The 21,693-nt window shown below is 52.9% G+C and overlaps 1 protein-coding gene across 6 annotated transcripts; it reads left to right on the plus strand.

Annotated features, from left to right (window-relative positions):
- The first annotated feature begins 110 nt into the window (after positions 1–110).
- On the plus strand, positions 111–21,464 carry RNF167 (ring finger protein 167). Of its 6 annotated transcripts, none has more exons than XM_069767511.1 (10): positions 111–278; positions 14,256–14,354; positions 14,630–14,716; positions 14,813–14,935; positions 15,033–15,120; positions 17,227–17,317; positions 17,433–17,538; positions 17,630–17,723; positions 18,029–18,109; positions 20,865–21,464. In XM_069767511.1, exons 2-10 carry the CDS (start codon positions 14,262–14,264, stop codon positions 21,137–21,139), a joined length of 1,038 nt encoding a protein of 345 aa, XP_069623612.1. In that variant the 5' UTR covers positions 111–278; positions 14,256–14,261; the 3' UTR covers positions 21,140–21,464. The 6 variants fall into 6 exon arrangements, with proteins under 6 accessions (XP_069623612.1, XP_069623609.1, XP_069623610.1 ...); XM_069767508.1 differs by having other exon boundaries at positions 115–278; positions 14,256–14,345; XM_069767509.1 differs by having other exon boundaries at positions 116–316; positions 14,256–14,345.
- The last annotated feature ends 229 nt before the right edge of the window (positions 21,465–21,693 follow it).

Raw genomic sequence — 21,693 nt, forward strand, 5'->3', positions numbered from 1 at the left:
GGTATATACTGTGTATAGGGTGTATATACTGTGTATAGGGGGTATATACTGTGTGTTCTTGCGGATGTGAAGTTACCGGATGTGAAGTGAAGGAAGCAGGAGGAGACTGAACAGGAAAACAGAATCCGAGGAGGAGACGCCGCTCAGTCCCGGACCGTGCACAGTATATACCGGACCGTGCACAGTATATACCGGAGCCCGGTGTCCTCTGCCGGATATACCGCGTCCTGGGCCGGAGAGGAGAATGTAACACCCGCACCGGGGGCTGCGACACAACGGTGAGATCCGGAGCGCAGCCAGGTATCCAATCCTGGAGGTAGGAGAGGTGTAGATACAGTGTACCGTCAGCCTGGACCGTGTGTGTGTGCTACCCTCCAGATATCGCACCCCGGCTTATTATTACCCTCCAGATATCGCACCCCTTGTTATTATTACCCTCCAGATATCACACCCCTTGTTATTATTACCCTCCAGATATCACACCCCTTGTTATTATTACCCTCCAGATATCACACCCCTTGTTATTATTACCCTCCAGATATCACACCCCTTGTTATTATTACCCTCCAGACATCACACCCCATCTTATTATTACCCTCCAGACATCGCACCCCGTCTTATTATTACCCTCCAGACATCGCACCCCGTCTTATTATTACCCTCCAGATATCGCACCCCGTCTTATTATTACCCTCCAGATATCGCACCCCGGCTTATTATTACCCTCCAGATATCGCACCCCTTGTTATTATTACCCTCCAGATATCACACCCCTTGTTATTATTACCCTCCAGATATCACACCCCTTGTTATTATTACCCTCCAGATATCACACCCCTTGTTATTATTACCCTCCAGATATCACACCCCTTGTTATTATTACCCTCCAGACATCACACCCCTTGTTATTATTACCCTCCAGACATCACACCCCATCTTATTATTACCCTCCAGACATCGCACCCCGTCTTATTATTACCCTCCAGACATCGCACCCCGTCTTATTATTACCCTCCAGATATCGCACCCCGTCTTATTATTACCCTCCAGATATCGCACCCCGTCTTATTATTACCCTCCAGATATCGCACCCCGTCTTATTATTACCCTCCAGACATCGCACCCCGTCTTATTATTACCCTCCAGACATCGCACCCCGTCTTATTATTACCCTCCAGACATCGCACCCCGTCTTATTATTACCCTCCAGATATCGCACCCCGTCTTATTATTACCCTCCAGATATCGCACCCCGTCTTACTATTACCCTAGGCAGCACGGTGGCGCAGTGGTTAGCACAGCAGCCTTGCAGCGCTGGAGTCCTGGGTTCAAGCCCCACTAAGGACAACATCTGCAAACAGTTTGTATGTTCTCTCCGTGTTTGCGTGGGTTTCCTCCGGGTACTCCGGTTTCCTCCCACATTCCAAAGACATACTGATAGGGAACCTAGATTGTGAGCCCCAACGGGGACAGCGATGATAATGTGTGCAAACTGTAAAGCGCTGCATAATATGTTAGCGCTATATAAAAATAAAGATTATTACCCTCCAGATATCGCACCCCGGCTTACTATTACCCTCCAGATATTACACTGCGTCTTATTATTACCCTCCAGATATCGCACCCCGTCTTACTATTACCCTCCAGATATCGCACCCCGTCTTATTATTACCCTCCAGATATCACACCCCGTCTTACTATTACCCTCCAGATATCACACCCCGGCTAATTATTACCCTCCAGATATCACACCCCGGCTTATTATTACCCTCCAGATATCGCACCCCGACTTATTATTACCCTCCAGATATCGCACCCCGACTTATTATTACCCTCCAGATATTGCACCCCGGCTTATTATTACCCTCCAGATATCGCACCCCGTCTTATTACCCTCCAGATATCGCACCCCGTCTAATTATTACCCTCCAGATATCACGCCCCGTCTTACTATTACCCTCCAGATATCGCACCCCGTCTTACTATTACCCTCCAGATATCACACCCCGGCTAATTATTACCCTCCAGATATCACACCCCGGCATATCATTACCCTCCAGATATCGCACCCCGACTTATTATTACCCTCCAGATATCGCACCCCGGCTTATTATTACCCTCCAGATATCGCACCCCGTCTTATTATTACCCTCCAGATATCGCACCCCGTCTTATTATTACCCTCCAGATATCGCACCCCGTCTTATTATTACCCTCCAGATATCGCACCTCGTGTTATTACCCTCCAGATATCACACTTCATCTTATTACCCTCCACATAACACACCTCATCTTATTGCCCTCCAGATATCGCACCCCGTGTTATTATTGCCCTCCTAACAAACAAGATCGACCAAACAAGGCAAACCCTAACTGTTCCACCACCCCAACCACTCCATATACCAGACCTCTGCGCTTCCCTAATAACCTCACTCTCCATCATCACTGAAGGAGAACTTACTCACCTCCTTTCCAAATCGCACCTCACCACCTGTGCACTTGACCCCATCCCTTCCCACCTGCTCCTCAACCTCACTAATATGCTCATTCCAGCCCTAACCCATCTCTTCAACCTATCGCTGTCTTCTGGTACCTTCCCCTCGGCCTTCAAACATGCCACCATCACACCCATCCTCAAAAAGGCTAACCTTTACCCAACTGCTATGCCCAGCTACCGCCCCATATCACTGCTCCCGTTTGCTTCAAAACTCCTTGAGCAGCATGTCCATGGTCAACCTTCCTCCCACCTCTCATCTAAAGGTACCGTCACACTCAGCAACTTTCCAACGATCACGACCAGCGATACGACCTGGCCGTGATCGTTGGAAAGTCCTTGTGTGGTCGCTGGGGAGCTGTCACACAGACAGCTCTCCAGCGAGCAACGATGCCGAAGTCCCCGGGTAACCAGGGTAAACATCGGGTTACTAAGTGCAGGGCCGCGCTTAGTAACCCGATGTTTACCCTGGTTACCAGCGTAAACGTAAAAAAAAAAAAAAAACACTTCATACTTACATTCTGGTGTCTGTTCCCCGGCGCTGTGCTTCTCTGCACTGACTGTGAGCGCCAGCCGGAAAGCAGAGCGGTGACGTCACCGCTGTGCTTTCCGGGTGGCGCTTACACAGTGCAGAGAAGCACAGCGCCGGGGGACAGACACCGGAATGTAAGTATGAAGTGTTTGGTTTTTTTTACGTTTACGCTGGTAACCAGGGTAAACATCGGGTTACTAAGCGTGGCCCTGCGCTTAGTAACCCGATGTTTACCCTGGTTACCAGTGAAGACATTGCTGAATCGGCGTCACACACGCCGATTCAGCGATGTCTGCGGGAGATCCAGCGACGAAATAAAGTTCTGGCCTTTCTTCTCCGACCAACGATGTCACAGCAGGATTCAGATCGCTGCTGCCTGTCAAACACAACGATATCGCTAGCCAGGACGCTGCAACGTCACAGATCGCTATCGTTATCGTTGTTCAGTGTGAAGGAACCTTAACTCTCTCCTTGACAACCTCCAATCTGGCTTCCGCCCCCACCACTCCACCGAAACTGCCCTGACAAAAATTACTAATGACTCACAGCCAAAGCTAACACAGTTCTCCATCCGCTTCCTTCTCAACCTGTCTTCTGCCTTCCACACAGTCGACCACTGCCTACTGCTACAGATTCTTTCTTCCCTTGGCATCAAAGACCTCGCCCTGTCCTGGATTGCCTCATACCTCTCCGACCGCACATTTAGCGTTTCCCACTCCCACATCACCTCCTCATCCCTCCCTCTCTGTTTGTGTCCCTCAAGGCTCTGTCCTGGGGCCCCTACTTTTTTCCATCTATACCCTTGGCCTAGGACATCACATAAAGTCTCATGGCTTCCAGTACCACCTGTATGCGGACGATGTGACGGGGTGTACGGCAGAGCAAGAAGGGACAACAGGCCAAGGGATGATTCCACAGATTTATTATCAAGAACGCTGGAACAACACATGCACGTAGATCTACAGAGTCCACAATTAGTCCAACGGAACAGGTTCGGGGGCACCTCCCGGTAACAAAGCAATAGTCCACACGAGTCCAAGGGATCCCAAAACAATCTCACGAACAACGAGATCTGTCCTCAGCTCAAGTCTCGCCCCGTTTGCTTCTGCAGTCACAGATGGGCTTGGGGTCTTGCCTCAGCTAAGAATCCCCACTCTTCTCCTTCAAAGATAAACTCACATCTGATCTCAAAATAAGAATGGATTGTCTGAGCTCCTGGGATCCGCCCATGAAGGGGGGTAGGAGGGGTCACACCTTCTATTCAATGGTTGGGTCCACCAGAAGATTCTAGACTGGTGGGCTCCATGTAGTCTATGTAGTATGTACATTTGACTAGCCACCCGCTGTGAGGAAGAATGGCTATTCCTCCACTAGTGATGTTGACAAAGCTTAATTACATTATAGCTCAGGGCTGCAAGTATTGGGGGAAGGAGACATATTGTTACAGGTGAACTCCCAGCACAAGAAAATACATAAATTACAGCTAATAGAAACCAGAGAACAGTTACATACATCAAATGGCATATTATTCAAATACAGGACAGGGCAAAAGTACATATCATGACAATCCCTTCCCCTCCCAATTTGTGTACGTACCAGGGACCTCTACAGGTCGCTGGTTAAGTACACATAGGCAGAGCGTAACTTACATGTGGCTTCATGCTGCCACGAATTGGCATCGTAGCTCTCCCACATCATTGCCCAGGAGAACATCTGCAGGCAGACCACCCATCACCCCAACCACACATCGCCTGACCCCAAAACCAAAGTTCAGATCCACAGTGGCTGTGGGAATAGTCCTCCATTGTCCACCAGCCAGTTCAATGACAATCCCAGGTCCTCGATGGATTGCCTCAGGCTGAACCACTCGGGGATCAGCCAGTGTGAGGAAAGCCCCTGAGTCACAAAATCCAATAAGTCTCTGTCCATCCAGCACGACCTCCTGCAAGTGCTTACCTCGATGAGCAGAAGTCGTCATAGCTGCAGGTCGCACACCATAAACTCCTAGTGGTGCAACATGGGTGGGTGAAGCACTAGGCCAGTCCTCACGTAGTGGTGACACGTCGTCCTCCATGGCACTTGGCTGTACATAATTAATAATACGACTGGGTACAGGATTAATCCTCATTTGAACAGCTGGGCAGGAGGCTTGCAGATGCCCTGGCTGTCCACATCGATAGCATCTGTGCTGGGTCTCACTCCATCCAAGGTGTCCTCTTGGGCGAGGGGTAAGGGAACCTGGAGGCCGGCCCCCACCTGAAGGTGCTGTAGGGTTTTGAGGACGACTCCTCCATGGGCTGGCTGGGCATGAGGCCTGCAGATGCCCCGGATGCCCACAACCATAACACCTGCGCTCTGCTACTTCCTCTCCTCGTCGTATTCCAGAAAACGCAGTAGAAGCAACTGGAGGCACATTTACATGGGTATCAGCATGAGGTGGTGGCTTAGAGGAACGGGGAACAATAGGGACAGAAGAACAGGGGGCCACCGGTGTTGTGGAGCTGGTAGGCCTCTCTCCATCCTCCAACAGAACCCTCCACTGAGGCTTGATGGTGAGAGCCTCATCAGCTAGAGCTGCAGCTTCCTCCACAGTGGCCGGTCTCCTCTCACGCACCCATTCCCGGATCTCAGCAGGGCACTTGAAGTAAAACTGCTCTTGTAGGATAACCTGGAGGAAGGTCTCCCAGGTTAAGGCCTCTGCCTCCAGCCAGCGATGACATATTTGTTTGAGTCTGTGGGCATACATCTTGGAAGACACTTCCTCATCACAGGCTAAAGTACGGAACTAAGTCCTGTAAGTGTCTGGGGTAACAGCATAATGTTCTAGAATAGTCCATTTAATCTCCGCATACTCACAGTTCCCATGAGGGTCCATAGCTCTATAGGCTGCGGCAGCTCCACCCTCTAAGAGCCCCACCAGATGTCGGACTCGGTCCCTTTCCGGGACTTCCATTAATCGACACTGATGCTCAAAGTCCTGGAAGAAGCCCTCAATGTCGCCTGCAGCCTCATTAAAGGGCTTGAAGTCTTTGCGAGACACTCTGGGGAGTTCCCTCATGGTGGGTGCTGGGGTTAGTCTGTCTGGAGCTTCTAGCTGCTTCCAAAGCGATCTGCCTCTCCAGCAATGCCATCTCCTGAGCCCTGTCCTCGGCTCTGTGAATGGCCTCCCTCTCCTCGGCTCTGTGAATGGCCTCCCTCTCCTCGGCTCTGTGAATGGCCTCCCTCTCCTCGGCTCTGTGAATGGCCTCCCTCTCCCTCTTCTCAGCTCTGTGAATGGCCTCCCTCTCCCTCTCCTCAGCTCTGTGAATGGCCTCCCTCTCCCTCTCCTCAGCTCTGTGAATGGCCTCCCTCTCCCTCTCCTCAGCTCTGTGAATGGCCTCCCTCTCCCTCTCCTCAGCTCTGTGAATGGCCTCCCTTTCCCTCTCCTCAGCTCTGTGAATGGCCTCCCTGTCCCTCTCTTGAGCTCGGTGAATGGCCTCTTTCTTATAGTCTATGGTGGCCTCTTCTCCCAGCAATGCCAACTCCTCCTCGTACCACATAACCCACTGACTTTTTTGGGTATTTACCTCCGGCTGCAGTCTTTCCTCCATTTGCTGTGAGGATCCTTCCTCAGCGTCATCTTGCAGGCGAACTCCTTTCCAAAGCCTCAATAAGCTGCTCCTTGGAGAGTCCCTTAAAACGGACTCCTACTTCACGGGCCTTTGATTGTAGGCTCCCCAAAGTCCAGTTCTTGTACTCTGCGGTGTTGGTTCCCGATGTTGATGGGCCTTTGTCCTCCATTCCTTCTGCTCTGGTCCCTCTGCTGCCAACCAGTTTGTGACGGGGTGTACGGCAGAGCAAGAAGGGACAACAGGCCAAGGGATGATTCCACAGATTTATTATCAAGAACGCTGGAACAACACATGCAGGTAGATCTACAGAGTCCACAATTAGTCCAACGGAACAGGTTCGGGGCACCTCCCGATAATCCTTGTGCCAGCTAACAAAGCAATAGTCCACACGAGTCCAAGGGATCCCAAAACAATCTCACGAACAACGAGATATGTCCTCAGCTCAAGTCTCGCCCCGTTCGCTTCCGCAGTCCCAGATGGGCGTGGGGTCTTGCCTCAGCTAAGAATCCCCACTCCTTCTCCTTCAAGGATCAACTCACATCTGATCTCAAAATAAGAATGGATTGTCTGAGCTCCTGGGATCCGCCCATGAAGGGGGGTAGGGGTCACACCTTCTATTCAATGGTTGGGTCCACCAGAAGATTCTAGACTGGTGGGCTCCACGTAGTCTATGTAGTATGTACATTTGACTAGCCACCTGCTGTGAGGAAGAATGGCTATTCCTCCACTAGTGATGTTGACAAAGCTTAATTACATTAGAGCTCAGGGCTGCAAGTATTGGGGGAAGGAGACATATTGTTACAGGTGAACTCCCAGCACAAGAAAATACATAAATTACAGCTAATAGAAACCAGAGAACAGTTACATACATCAAATGGCATATTATTCAAATACAGGACAGGGCAAAAGTACATATCATGACAGACGACACTCAGATCTACCTCTCTGGCCCAGATGTCACCTCCCTGTTGTCCAGAATCCCGGAGTATCTATCAGCCATGTCCTCCTTCTTCACCTCTCACTTCGTAAAACTCAATGTAGACAAAACCGAACTCATCATCTTTCCTCCATCCCACGTATCCCCCCTACCCGATCTATCTATTATGGTAAACGGCATCGCAGTCTCTCCCGCACCTGAAATCCGCTGCCTCCAGGGAACTATCGACTCTGCCCTGTCCTTCAAACCGCACGTCCAAACTCTTGCCACCTCCTGTCGCCTCCAACTCACAAATATTGCCAGAATCCGTCCCTTCCTCAGCCCACAATCTACTAAAGCTCTTGTGCATGCCCTCATCATCTCCCGCCTCGACTACTGCAACACCCTCCTCTGTGGCCTTCCTGCTAACTCTCTTGTACCGCTCCAGTCTGTCCTCAACTCTGCTGCCCGGCTAATCCATCTCTATAAAGTAAAAAAAAAATAGAATGTATAATAAAAAATTTTAAAAAATCCCCAAATAAAGAAAAAAAAAAAATATTTTCCAATAAATCCATTTATTTATATAAATAAAAAAAACCTATAAAAGTTCACATATTTGGTATCGCCGCGTCCGTAACGACCCGCTCTATAAAACTGTCCCACTAGTTAACCCCTTCAGTGAACACCGTAAAAAAAAGGCAAAAAACAACGCTTTATCATCATACTTCCGAACAAAAAGTGCAATAAAACGTGATCAAAAAGACGGATATAAATAACCATGGTACCGCGGAAAACGTCATCTTGAGCCGCCATACAGCATCATCAGTGAAAAAATAAAAAAGTTATAGTCCTCAGAATAAAGCGATGCAAAAATAATTATTTATTTGTATAAAATAGTTTTTATTGTATAAGGCCCTGTGCACACGTTGCGGTTTTTACCGTGGATCCGCAGCGTTTTTGACGCTGCGGATCTGCAGCAGTTTTCCATGCGGTCTACAGTACCATGTAAACCTATGGAAAACAAAATCCGCTGTGCACATGCTGCGGAAAAAAACGCGCGGAAACTCAGCGTTGTATTTTTCCGCAGCATGTCAATTCTTTGTGCGGATCTGCAGCGTTTCTGCACCCATTGATTTGCATTAAGTCGGGCAATTCCGCAGCAAAACCGCAGATGTAAAAAAAGATCTTCTGTTTAGCTGCGGGGGAAATGCTGCAGATCGGGAGGGGGAAGAGTGTGGGCGGAGTCTGTGCGTGGGCCTGCCGGGGGTCTGTATGGGCCTCTCGGGGGTCTGTGTGGGCCTCTCGGGGGTCTGTGCGGGCCTGCTGGGGGTCTGTGTGGGCCTGACGGGGGTCTGTGTGGGCCTTTCGGGGGTGTTTGTGTGCAGGCATCGTCCGATGGGACTACAAGTCCCATCGGACGATGCCTGCTACAATGACAGTGATTGACACTTTAGCCAATGATGGGACAGTAGTCCCATCATCCGGCTAATGTGTTGAATGTAAAACAAAAAAAAACATGCCTACTACATGCATGCATACTACATGCATGCAGTACATACAACATAGAGTACATACTCACCATTACTTGTCACTTTGTTTCCCGAAACCAGTGTCATCTGTAAAAAATATTAAAATAACAAACAACCAATATACTCCCTGTCCGCAGAAATCCACGCGTGTCCCACGACGATCTCCCGTGGAGAACGGCAGCATCAGCTGATGCAACCGCTCTCCAGGGGCTCCAGGAACACAATGACGGGATGAAGGTATCCTTCCGAACTGTATTCCTCCGCCACTGTAAAAAATAGTCCCTAGTCTCACTTTTGGCATTGCTGTGTGAGAAATTTTCCCACGCAGCTTTTGCCATAAAGTGAGACTTTGTCCTAAGGTAACCTCAGTGATGCACTGCAGGAACCATTGTCTCCTGTCATTGTGTCACTGAGGGTCCTATAGAGCAGTGACATCACCCGATGTCACTGTTCTATAGGGGAGATCGTCGTGGGACACTCGTTATTAATTGGACTACGGCGGACAGGTAGTATACGGTTTATTATTTTACATTTTCTGCAGGCGCTGAAGGATGGTTAAATGAAAAATATTAAAATACTTTTTTCCTAATGTATGCGTGTTTTATTAACCCTTTCTTACTATTGGATTAATAATGGATAGGCGTCTTATTGACGCCTCTCCGTTATTAACCCGTCTTAATGTCGCCTTACAATAGCAAGGTGACATTAACCCCTTATTACCCCATATCCCACCGCTACACGGGAGTGGGAAGAGAGGGGCTAAGTGCGGGAGCCCACGCCGTTTTTTCCCTTAAACACTCATTAAGAAACATCGGCCTTTCTATTATATATCTATGGCTATATCGATCTATAGATATATTATAGATAGATCTATAGATACATAGATGTATCTATCCATATATCTGGCAGCTTTCACACATCTGTTTTTTTCCGCCAGATCCATTTTTTTTCTCATAGAGTTGTATTAGCGCCAGATTACGCCTAATGGCCACACGTTTCATCCGTTTTTTGCCGGATCCTTCAGAAAAGTTGTTTCCGGCGGACGGAAAAAACGTACAGAAGAACGGTTTTTCTGTCCGGCGTAAAAACGCACAGCGACGGAGTCGGCAAAAAATGTATGAAACTGAGATGTGAAATGAAGAATCCGGCCTCCGAATCCTTTTTTTCGTGCACGTTTCCATTGAAATCATGCACATCTTTCATTCTCTCTCTCTCTCAAAAAAAATAAAATCGGATCAGTTGCATTAGTTTTTCACTATTTGCAATGGATCCGTTTTTTCAAAAATTCACCAGATCCTGCCTGATGGATAGATGTAGATAGATATATGGATAGTGAGGCTACTTTCACACATCAGTTTGTTTCCGTCAGGCAGGATCCGGTGAATTTGTAGAAAAACGGATCCATTGCAAATAGTGAAAAACTGATGCAACTGATCCGTTTTTTAGAAAGAGAGAACGGAAAATGTGCTCATTTCAATGGAAAAAATTCATGAGAAACCGGATTTGGAGTCCGGGTTCATCATTTCACATCTGTTTCATACATTTTTTTGCCGGATCCGTCGCTACACGTTTTTTCACCGGACAGAAAAAAAACTTTCCTCTGTATGTTATCTCCGTCCGGCGGAAACAGTTTTTTTTATTTTTTTGCGGATCCTGCAAAAAACGGATGAAACATGTGGCCATCTGGCGCAATCCGGTCGCTAAGGCCACTTTCACACTTGCGTCGGTACGGGTCCGTCGCTATGCATCGGCGCTACGTACTGACACACGTGAAAATTATGCACGACGTGGGCAGCGGATGCAGTATTTCAACCCATCAGCTGCCCATTCTGAAGTCTGGGGAGGATGAGGCAGAGTTCCATCCGCGCATGCGCTGTAGGAAATGGCGGACGCAAAAACGTTTCCCTGAGCTTTTTTTGTGACGACGGTCCGCCAAAACACGACGCATGCAGTGCACGACGGACGCGACGTATGGCCATACAAGTCTATGGGCAAAAAACGCATCATGTGGGCTTCTTTATTTAGCTTTCAAAAACACATACAAAACTGCACAAAAAACAGCATCAAAAACCGCGCAAAAAACACGTCAAAACCGTGCAAAAACCGCATCAAAAACGCACCTGCGTTTTCTGCCAAGACCTGCGGATTTAGTGCAGAAAAATCCGCAGGCAAATCTGCAACGTGTGGACATACCCTAAAAGCGCCAAAACATAAAAAAATGATATAAATGAGGTGTCGCTGTAATCGTACTGACCCTAAAGTTAGGGTTTGGGTTATGTTTGCGGTTAGGGTTGGGATTAGGGCTAGGGTTGTATCTAGGGTTAAGGCTACAGTTAGGGTTAAGGCTACAGTTAGGGTTAAGGCTACAGTTAGGGTTAAGGCTACAGTTAGGGTTAAGGCTACAGTTAGGGTTAAGGCTACAGTTAGGGTTAAGGCTACAGTTAGGGTTAAGGCTACAGTTAGGGTTAAGGCTACAGTTAGGGTTAAGGCTACAGTTAGGGTTAAGGCTACAGTTAGGGTTAAGGCTACAGTTAGGGTTAAGGCTACAGTTAGGGTTAAGGCTACAGTTAGGGTTAAGGCTACAGTTAGGGTTAAGGCTACAGTTAGGGTTAAGGCTACAGTTAGGGTTAAGGCTACAGTTAGGGTTGGGGCTAAAGTTAGGGTTGGGGTTAGGGCTAGGGTTGTGGCTAGGGTTAAGGCTACAGTTAGGGTTAAGGCTACAGTTAGGGTTGGGGCTACAGTTAGGGTTAAGGCTACAGTTAGGGTTAGGGCTAGGGTTAGGGTTGGGGCTAAAGTTAGGGCTAGGGTTGGGGCTAGGGTTAAGGCTACAGTTAGGGTTGGGGCTAAAGTTAGGGTTGGGGTTGGGGCTAAAGTTAGGGTTAGGGTTTGGATTACATTTGCGGTTGGGAATAGGGTTGGGATTAGGATTAGGGGTGTGTCAGGGTTAGAGGTGTGGTTAGGGTTACCTTTGGGATTAGGGTTAGGGGTGTGTTTGGATTAGAGTTTCAGTTATAATTGGGGGGTTTCCACTGTTTAGGCACATCAGGGGCTCTCCAAACGCGACATGGCGTCCGATCTCAATTCCTGCATTGAAAAAATAAAACAGCGCTCCTTCCCATCCGAGCTCTCCCATGCGCCCAAACAGGGGTTTACTCCAACATATGGGCTATCAGTGTACTCAGGACAAATTGGACAACAACTTTTGGGGTCCAATTTCTCCTGTTACCCTTGGGAAAATAAACATTTGGGGGGCTAAAAAATCATTTTTGTGGGAAAAAAAATATTTTTTATTTTCACGGCTCTGCGTTATAATCTGTAGTGAAACACTTGGGGGTTTAAAGTTCTCACAACACATCTAGATAAGTTCCTTGGGGGGGTCTAGTTTCCAAAATGGGGTCAGTTGTGGGGGGTTTCCACTGTTTAGGTGCATTCGGGGCTCTGCAAACGCAACGTGACGCCTGCAGACCAATCCATCTAAGTCTGCATTCCAAACGGCGCTCCTTCCTTTCTGAGCTCTGCCATGCGCCCAAACAGTAGTTTTCTCCCACATACGGGGTATCAGCGTACTCAGGACAAATTGAACAACAACTTTTGGGGTCCAATTTATTCTGTTACCCTTAGGAAAATAAAACAAATTGGATCTGAACTAAAAATTTTTGTGAAAAAAAGTTAAATGTTCCATTTTTTTTTTAAACATTTCAAAAATTCCTGTGAAGCACCTGAAGGGTTAATAAACTTCTTGAATGTGGTTTTGAGCACCTTGAGGGGTGTAGTTTTTAGAATGGTGTCACACTTGGGTATTTTCTATCATATAGACCCCTCAAAATGACTTCAAATGTGAGGTGGTGCCTAAAAAAAAAAAATGGTGTGAAAATGAGAAATCGCTGGTCAACTTTTAACCCTTATAACTCCCTAACAAAAAAATGTTTCCAAAATTGTGCTGATGTAAAGTAGACATGTGGGAAATGTTACTTATTACCGGTAACTATTTTGTGTGATATGACTCTGATTTAGGGGCATAAAAAGTAAAAGTTTGAAAATTGTGAAATTTTCACCAAATTTCTGTTTTTTCACAAAAAAACTATAACCTCATAAAGGGACCGTGGTCAGGAAGGTGAAAACTGGCTGTGGGGTGAAGGGGTTAATGGTGCTATATAAATAAATAATAATAATATTATTACCCTCCAGATATCGCACCCTGTCTTATTATTACCCTGCTAATCACACCCCGTCTTATTACTCTCCTGTTATTAGACCCTGTATTATCACCCTCTTTATATCGCACCCTGTATTATCACCCTCTTTATATCGCACCCTGTATTATCACCCTCTTTATATCGCACCCTGTATTATCACCCTCTTTATATCGCACCCTGTATTATCACCCTCTTTATATCGCACCCTGTATTATCACCCTCTTTATATCGCACCCTGTATTATCACCCTCTTTATATCGCACCCTGTATTATCACCCTCTTTATATCGCACCCTGTATTATCACCCTCTTTATATCGCACCCTGTATTATCACCCTCTTTATATCGCACCCTGTATTATCACCCTCTTTATATCGCACCCTGTATTATCACCCTCTTTATATCGCACCCTGTATGGATCGAGGCAGCGAGCGGTCACTAGTCGGCTTCTGACCCAGAGGATGTAGATCGCGTGCATCACTCCGAAGCCGGTGAATCGTCACAGCGCTGGTGGGATTGATAGGTCTCTGTCTCCAAAGGGGTCTTGCCCCTCTGTCACGACGGGTCTCCGCACCACAACCTCTGTCGCGACGGGTCTCCGCACCACAACCTCTGTCGCGACGGGTCTCCGCACCACAACCTCTGTCGCGACGGGTCTCCGCACCACAACCTCTGTCGCGACGGGTCTCCGCACCACAACCTCTGTCGCGACGGGTCTCCGCACCACAACCTCTGTCGCGACGGGTCTCCGCACCACAACCTCTGTCGCGACGGGTCTCCGCACCACAACCTCTGTCGCGACGGGTCTCCGCACCACAACCTCTGTCGCGACGGGTCTCCGCACCACAACCTCTGTCGCGACGGGTCTCCGCACCACAACCTCTGTCGCGACGGGTCTCCGCACCACAACCTCTGTCACGACGGGTCTCCGCTTCACCCCCCCCTTACTTTTGTCCCTTTCCTCATCCTCTATTACAGGAGACTATGGAGAAGCGGCCGCTGCGTCTCCTCGGATCCCTCCTGTTCCTGCTCTGCTGCGCCGGAGCGTCCGAGGGCAATATCTATGCGGTAAGACAGGTATATACCGTATATTATATGGGGCAGAATCCGGGAGAGGAGACCTGCACTGTGCACGGCCATCATGAGCATTAGTACTGAGGGTCCGTGCGGCCGGTACATTATACTATTATTACAGCTCTGGCCGGTACATTATACTGTTATTACAGCTCTGGCCGGTACATTATACTGTTATTACAGCTCTGGCCGGTGTACATGGGGGGCCGGTACATTATACTGTTATTACAGCTCTGGCCGGTACATTATACTGTTATTACAGCTGCTTCTCCTTCCAGTACTCGGATAAGAACAGGACGGAGCTGGAGGAGTTTCCGGACCTCCCTGCACAGTTCGGATTTCCGCTGCCTCTCGATGGACTGAGGGTGAGTGGGGACCGGGGGGATACGTAGAAGGCCGGGGACCCCAGATAGGAACATAATCCCAGGACTGTGGGTATAATAAGTTTCTCCATGTAACAGGGTTATATCATCCACGCCGTCCCAGAGAACGCCTGCACCCCCATCACCCCCCCGCCGCTGAGGGACAACCGCACCATATTCATCGCCCTCATACGGAGGTTCGAATGCAACTTTGATGTTAAGGTATTCAAAATAAATAAGCCCCACCCCCTGCAGGGTGATAGTGAGGGAGCTGTGACCCCGCCTCCTGTAGGGTGACACCTTGTGTATTCTCGCCCAGGTCCTGCACGCTCAGCGGTCGGGTTATGATGCTGCTATAGTTTATAATGTAGATTCGGACGCCTTGCTGAATATGGCCTGGAATGACGGTGAGTGGCCCACCATTCTCTATAGTTCCTGCAAGTCTGTGCTCCCCTCGCCCACTCCTCCCAGTGCTGCTCCCCTCGCCCGCTGCTCCCAGTGCTGCTCCCCTCGCCCGCTGCTCCCAGTGCTGCTCCCCTCGCCCGCTGCTCCCAGTGCTGCTCCTCGCGCCCACTCCTCCCAGTGCTGCTCCCCTCACCCGCTGCTCCCAGTGCTGCTCCTCGCGCCCACTCCTCCCAGTGCTGCTCCCCTCGCCTGCTGCTCCCCTCGCCCGCTGCTCCCAGTGCTGTTCCTCGCGCCCACTCCTCCTAGTGCTGCTCCCCTCGCCCACTCCTACCAGTGCTGCTCCTCTCGCCCACTCCTCCCAGTGCTGCTCCTCTCGCCCCTGAGGTGCTCTCCTTCACTCTCACAGCTCCTCGTGCCCCCGTCACCGCTCTCCTTTACTGTCACAGCTCCTCGCACCCCCGTCACCGCTCTCTCCTTCACTGTCACAGCTCCTCGCGCCCCCGTCGCCGCTCTCTCCTTCACTGTCACAGCTCCTCACGCCCCCGTCGCCGCTCTCTCCTTCACTGTCACAGCTCCTCGTGCCCCCGTCACCGCTCTCTCCTTCACTGTCACCTCTCTCCTTCACTGTCACAGCTCCTCGCGCCCCCGTCGCCGCTCTCTCCTTCACTGTCACAGCTCCTTGCGCCCCCGTCACCGCTCTCTCCTTCACTGTCACAGCTCCTCACGCCCCCGTCACCGCTCTCTCCTTCACTGTCACAGCCCCTCGCGCCCCCGTCACCGCCCTCTCCTTCACTGTCACAGCTCCTCGTGCCCCCGTCACCGCTCTCTCCTTCACTCACAGCTCCTCGTGCCCCCGTCGCCGCTCTCTCCTTCACTGTCACAGCTCCTCGTGCCCCCGTCGCCGCTCTCTCCTTCACTGTCACAGCACCTCGCGCCCCCGTCGCCGCGCTCTCCTTCACTGTCACAGCTCCTCGCCCCCCGTCTCCGCTCTCTCCTTCACTGTCACAGCTCCCCGTGCCCCCGTCGCCGCTCTCTCCTTCACTGTCACAGCTCCTCGTGCCCCCGTCGCCGCGCTCTCCTTCACTGTCACAGCTCCTCGCCCCCCGTCTCCGCTCTCTCCTTCACTGTCACAGCTCCTCGTGCCCCTGTCACCGCTCTCTCCTTCACTGTCACAGCTCCTCGCGCCCCCGTCGCCGCTCTCTCCTTTACTGTCACAGCTCCTCGCGCCCCCGTCGCCGCGCTCTCCTTCACTGTCACAGCTCCTCGCGCCCCCGTCTCCGCTCTCTCCTTCACTGTCACAGCTCCTCGCGCCCCCGTCTCCGCTCTCTCCTTCACTGTCACAGCTCCTCGCGCCCCCGTCTCCGCGCTCTCCTTCACTGTCACAGCTCCTCGCCCCCCGTCTCCGCTCTCTCCTTCACTGTCACAGCTCCCCGTGCCCCCGTCGCCGCTCTCTCCTTCACTGTCACAGCTCCTCGTGCCCCCGTCGCCGCGCTCTCCTTCACTGTCACAGCTCCTCGCCCCCCGTCTCCGCTCTCTCCTTCACTGTCACAGCTCCTCGTGCCCCCGTCGCCGCTCTCTCCTTCACTGTCACAGCTCCTCGTGCCCCCGTTGCCGCGCTCTCCTTCACTGTCACAGCTCCTCGCCCCCCGTCTCCGCTCTCTCCTTCACTGTCACAGCTCCTCGTGCCCCCGTCGCCGCGCTCTCCTTCACTGTCACAGCTCCTCGCCCCCCGTCTCCGCTCTCTCCTTCACTGTCACAGCTCCTCGTGCCCCCGTCGCCGCGCTCTCCTTCACTGTCACAGCTCCTCGCCCCCCGTCTCCGCTCTCTCCTTCACTGTCACAGCTCCTCGTGCCCCCGTCGCCGCGCTCTCCTTCACTGTCACAGCTCCTCGCCCCCCGTCTCCGCTCTCTCCTTCACTGTCACAGCTCCTCGTGCCCCCGTCGCCGCGCTCTCCTTCACTGTCACAGCTCCTCGTGCCCCCGTCGCCGCTCTCTCCTTTACTGTCACAGCTCCTCGCGCCCCCGTCGCCGCTCTCTCCTTCACTCTCACAGCTCCTCGCGCCCCCGTCGCCGCTCCTCATGCCGCCTCTTCTGTCTTCGTTCTCACAGAGCACATTCGCGATGAGATCACCATTCCCGCAGTGTTTACGGGAGCGACAGCCGGGAAGAACCTGTCAGAGAAGTTCACTTATTACAACTAGTAAGTCTTGTCCTAGGAATGTGGGGTCCTTTTGGGCCCCTTGGAGTTGCGGGGTCCTTTCGGGCCCCTTGGCGGGGGCCTCTCCCGCGCTCGGCTAACGCCCCTCTCTCCGCAGTGCTCACGTCTTCCTGCTCCCTGATTATCCCTTCAATCTGGGTTATTACTTCATCCCGTTCATCGTCGTCATCGTTATCATCATCCTCGTCATGTGCACCGTCATGGTGAGTGCTGGGAGCAAGACTGGGACTTGTGGTTCTGCCGAAGGCTCTTTTTTGTGATTGGCTGTTTGTTGCTCCTCCCCTTTTGCTGCAGATTGTGCGCTGCGTGCAGCATCGGAGGAAGCTGAGGAAGAACCGACTGACTAAGGATCAGCTGAAGAAAATCCCAATCCACAAGTTCAAGAAGGGTGAGTGCTGGGGTTATACACGGGGGAGGGGCGCAGTCACCTGATCTGCTCACCCGCTATATCCTGGGTGTGGGGCGGTGGCGGGAGGTGAACGGTCTGCGTCCTCCTTATCGGAGATGAGCGCTGCTCTTTGCACTGTGACCGCCAAGTTTATTACTAAGCCTCGCGTTTAGGCGCAGTTACCAGTGCTGACCACTAGATGGCGCCCCAGGCAAATCCTGGAGTGTGGCTGCGGTCATGTGACCTGGGTGATACCGTTATAATGTCCAGAGCGTTTATAACACCAGTCTGCCTTTATATCCCAGGAGACGAGTACGACGTGTGCGCCATCTGTCTGGAGGAGTACGAGGAGGGCGACAAGCTGCGGGTCCTGCCCTGCTCTCATGGTGAGTGATAAACTGCTGTGCCGCATCCTGGGAGTTGTAGTGCTTGTGCCGGGAGCTGCTGTGCCGCATCCTGGGAGTTGTAGTGCTTGTGCTGGGAGCTGCTGTGCCGCATCCTGGGAGTTGTAGTGCTTGTGCTGGGAGCTGCTGTGCCGCATCCTGGGAGTTGTAGTGCTTGTGCTGGGAGCTGCTGTGCCGCATCCTGGGAGTTGTAGTGCTTGTGCCGGGAGCTGCTGTGCCGCATCCTGGGAGTTGTAGTGCTTGTGCCGCATCCTGGGAGTTGTAGTGCTTGTGCCGGGAGCTGCTGTGCCGCATCCTGGGAGTTGTAGTGCTTGTGCCGGGAGCTGCTGTGCCGCATCCTGGGAGTTGTAGTGCTTGTGCCGCATCCTGGGAGTTGTAGTGCTTGTGCCGCATCCTGGGAGTTGTAGTGCTTGTGCCGGGAGCTGCTGTACCGCATCCTGGGAGTTGTAGTGCTTGTGCCGGGAGCTGCTGTGCCGCATCCTGGGAGTTGTAGTGCTTGTGCCGGGAGCTGCTGTGCCGCATCCTGGGAGTTGTAGTGCTTGTGCTGGGAGCTGCTGTGCCGCATCCTGGGAGTTGTAGTGCTTGTGCCGGGAGCTGCTGTGCCGCATCCTGGGAGTTGTAGTGCTTGTGCCGGGAGCTGCTGTGCCGCATCCTGGGAGTTGTAGTGCTTGTGCCGCATCCTGGGAGTTGTAGTGCTTGTGCCGCATCCTGGGAGTTGTAGTGCTTGTGCTGGGAGCTGCTGTGCCGCATCCTGGGAGTTGTAGTGCTTGTGCTGGGAGCTGCTGTGCCGCATCCTGGGAGTTGTAGTGCTTGTGCCGGGAGCTGCTGTGCCGCATCCTGGGAGTTGTAGTGCTTGTGCCGGGAGCTGCTGTGCCGCATCCTGGGAGTTGTAGTGCTTGTGCTGGGAGCTGCTGTGCCGCATCCTGGGAGTTGTAGTGCTTGTGCCGCATCCTGGGAGTTGTAGTGCTTGTGCCGCATCCTGGGAGTTGTAGTGCTTGTGCCGCATCCTGGGAGTTGTAGTGCTTGTGTCGGGAGCTGCTGTGCCGCATCCTGGGAGTTGTAGTGCTTGTGCCGCATCCTGGGAGTTGTAGTGCTTGTGCTGGGAGCTGCTGTACCGCATCCTGGGAGTTGTAGTGCTTGTGCCGCATCCTGGGAGTTGTAGTGCTTGTGCTGGGAGCTGCTGTACCGCATCCTGGGAGTTGTAGTGCTTGTGCTGGAAGCTGCTGTGCCGCATCCTGGGAGTTGTAGTGCTTGTGCCGCATCCTGGGAGTTGTAGTGCTTGTGTCGGGAGCTGCTGTGCCGCATCCTGGGAGTTGTAGTGCTTGTGCCGCATCCTGGGAGTTGTAGTGCTTGTGTCGGGAGCTGCTGTGCCGCATCCTGGGAGTTGTAGTGCTTGTGCTGGGAGCTGCTGTACCGCATCCTGGGAGTTGTAGTGCTTGTGCCGGGAGCTGCTGTGCCGCATCCTGGGAGTTGTAGTGCTTGTGCCGGGAGCTGCTGTGCCGCATCCTGGGAGTTGTAGTGCTTGTGCCGCATCCTGGGAGTTGTAGTGCTTGTGCCGCATCCTGGGAGTTGTAGTGCTTGTGCCGGGAGCTGCTGTGCCGCATCCTGGGAGTTGTAGTGCTTGTGCCGCATCCTGGGAGTTGTAGTGCTTGTGCCGCATCCTGGGAGTTGTAGTGCTTGTGCTGGGAGCTGCTGTGCCGCATCCTGGGAGTTGTAGTGCTTGTGCCGGGAGCTGCTGTGCCGCATCCTGGGAGTTGTAGTGCTTGCTGCAGCGCTTGTTGGTAACTCTACACCTCCCAGAATGCATCGTAGCAGGGTGTCTGGGCACTGGCTGACTGTGGGGGGCTGTCTGGTGCTGGCTCACTGGGGGGGGCTGTCTGGGTGCTGGCTGTCTGGGGGGAGCTGTCTGGCGCCGGCTCACTGGGGGGGGGCTGTCTGGGTGCTGGCTGTCTGGGGGAGTTGTCTGGCGCTGGCTCACTGGGGGGGGCTGTCTGGGTGCTGGCTGTCTGGGGGGGTTGTCTGGCGCTGGCTCACTGGGGGGGGGGCTGTCTGGGTGCTGGCTGTCTGGGGGGAGCTGTCTGGCGCCGGCTCACTGGGGGGGGGGCTGTCTGGCGCCTGCTCACTGGGGGGGTGGGCTGTCTGGGCGCTGGCTGTCTGGGGGGGTTGTCTGGCGCTGGCTCACTGGGGGGGGGCTGTCTGGGTGCTGGCTGTCTGGGGGGGTTGTCTGGTGCTGGCTGTCTGGGGGGAGCTGTCTGGCGCCGGCTCACTGGGGGGGGGGGGGGGGCTGTCTGGCGCCGGCTCACTGGGGGGGGGCTGTCTGTCTGGGTGCTGGCTGTCTGGGGGGAGCTGTCTGGCGCCGGCTCACTGGAGGGGGGGGGCTGTCTGGCGCCGGCTCACTGGGGGGGGGGGGCTGTCTGGCGCCGGCTCACTGGAGGGGGGGGGCTGTCTGGCGCCGGCTCACTGGGGGGGGGGGGGGGCTGTCTGGCGCCGGCTCACTGGGGGGGGGGGGGGGCTGTCTGGCGCCGGCTCACTGGGGGGGGGGGGGCTGTCTGGCGCTGGCTCACTGGGGGGGGGGGGGGGGGGCTGTCTGGCGCCGGCTCACTGGGGGGGGGGGGCTGTCTGGCGCCGGCTCACTGGGGGGGGGGGGGGGCTGTCTGGCGCCGGCTCACTGGGGGGGGGGGGGGGCTGTCTGGCGCTGGCTCACTGGGGGCTCCCGCTCTTTCCCCTCTCGTTGCAGCGTATCACTGCGCTTGTATCGACCCCTGGCTGACAAAGACCAAGCGGAGCTGCCCCATCTGTAAGTGCCGCGTCCTGCGCTCAGAAGATGATTCGGACTCTGATGATGGTGGACGAGAGGCAGCAGACGGCGAGCGCGGCGGCGGCGAGGAGAGTGACAACGAGCGGACGCCCCTCCTCAGACCTTCTCCAACTTTTGGGAGCCTGGAGGAGTCTCCTTCCCCGATGACACAAGGGCTGGAGCAGGGGGCGACCACCGCCGCCGTCGTTGTGTGAGCGCCCCCTCAGTGCTGTACCCATAATCCACTGCTCTGTGACTGACATGTGACCCTGCCCCTCTCCCAATAATCTCCTGAGTTATGATGATGATGGTGGATGATGATGATGGTGGTGGTGGTTGTCCCCCTCATTCTTACAGTGTGATTTCCCATGAGCCTTTGCTCTCCGCCATCTTAAGGATAATGAAGGGACACGGGTGTTAATCCTGAGGGATGCTGGGGGTGGTAGTAGTCCCCTCCCCCGCTCGGTGTGTTACACTCCTGGATTTAATCTTTATCTAATTTTCCTGTACAGGTTTTATATAAATGAGATTTCCTAACAAGCCCAATGTCATGTGACTGCGCCACAATATGGCCGCCACTGGCCTACGCCTCCTCCATATGACACCTGTGACTGCGCCACAATATGGCCACCACTGGCCTACGACTCCCGTGTATGACACCTGTGGCCGCGGTACAATATGGCCGCCACTGGCCTACGACTCCCGTGTATGACACCTGTGGCCGCGGTACAATATGGCCACCACTGGCCTACGACTCCCGTGTATGACA

The sequence above is a fragment of the Ranitomeya imitator genome, chromosome 4, assembly GCF_032444005.1.
Source record: "Ranitomeya imitator isolate aRanImi1 chromosome 4, aRanImi1.pri, whole genome shotgun sequence".
NCBI lineage: Eukaryota > Metazoa > Chordata > Amphibia > Anura > Dendrobatidae > Ranitomeya > Ranitomeya imitator.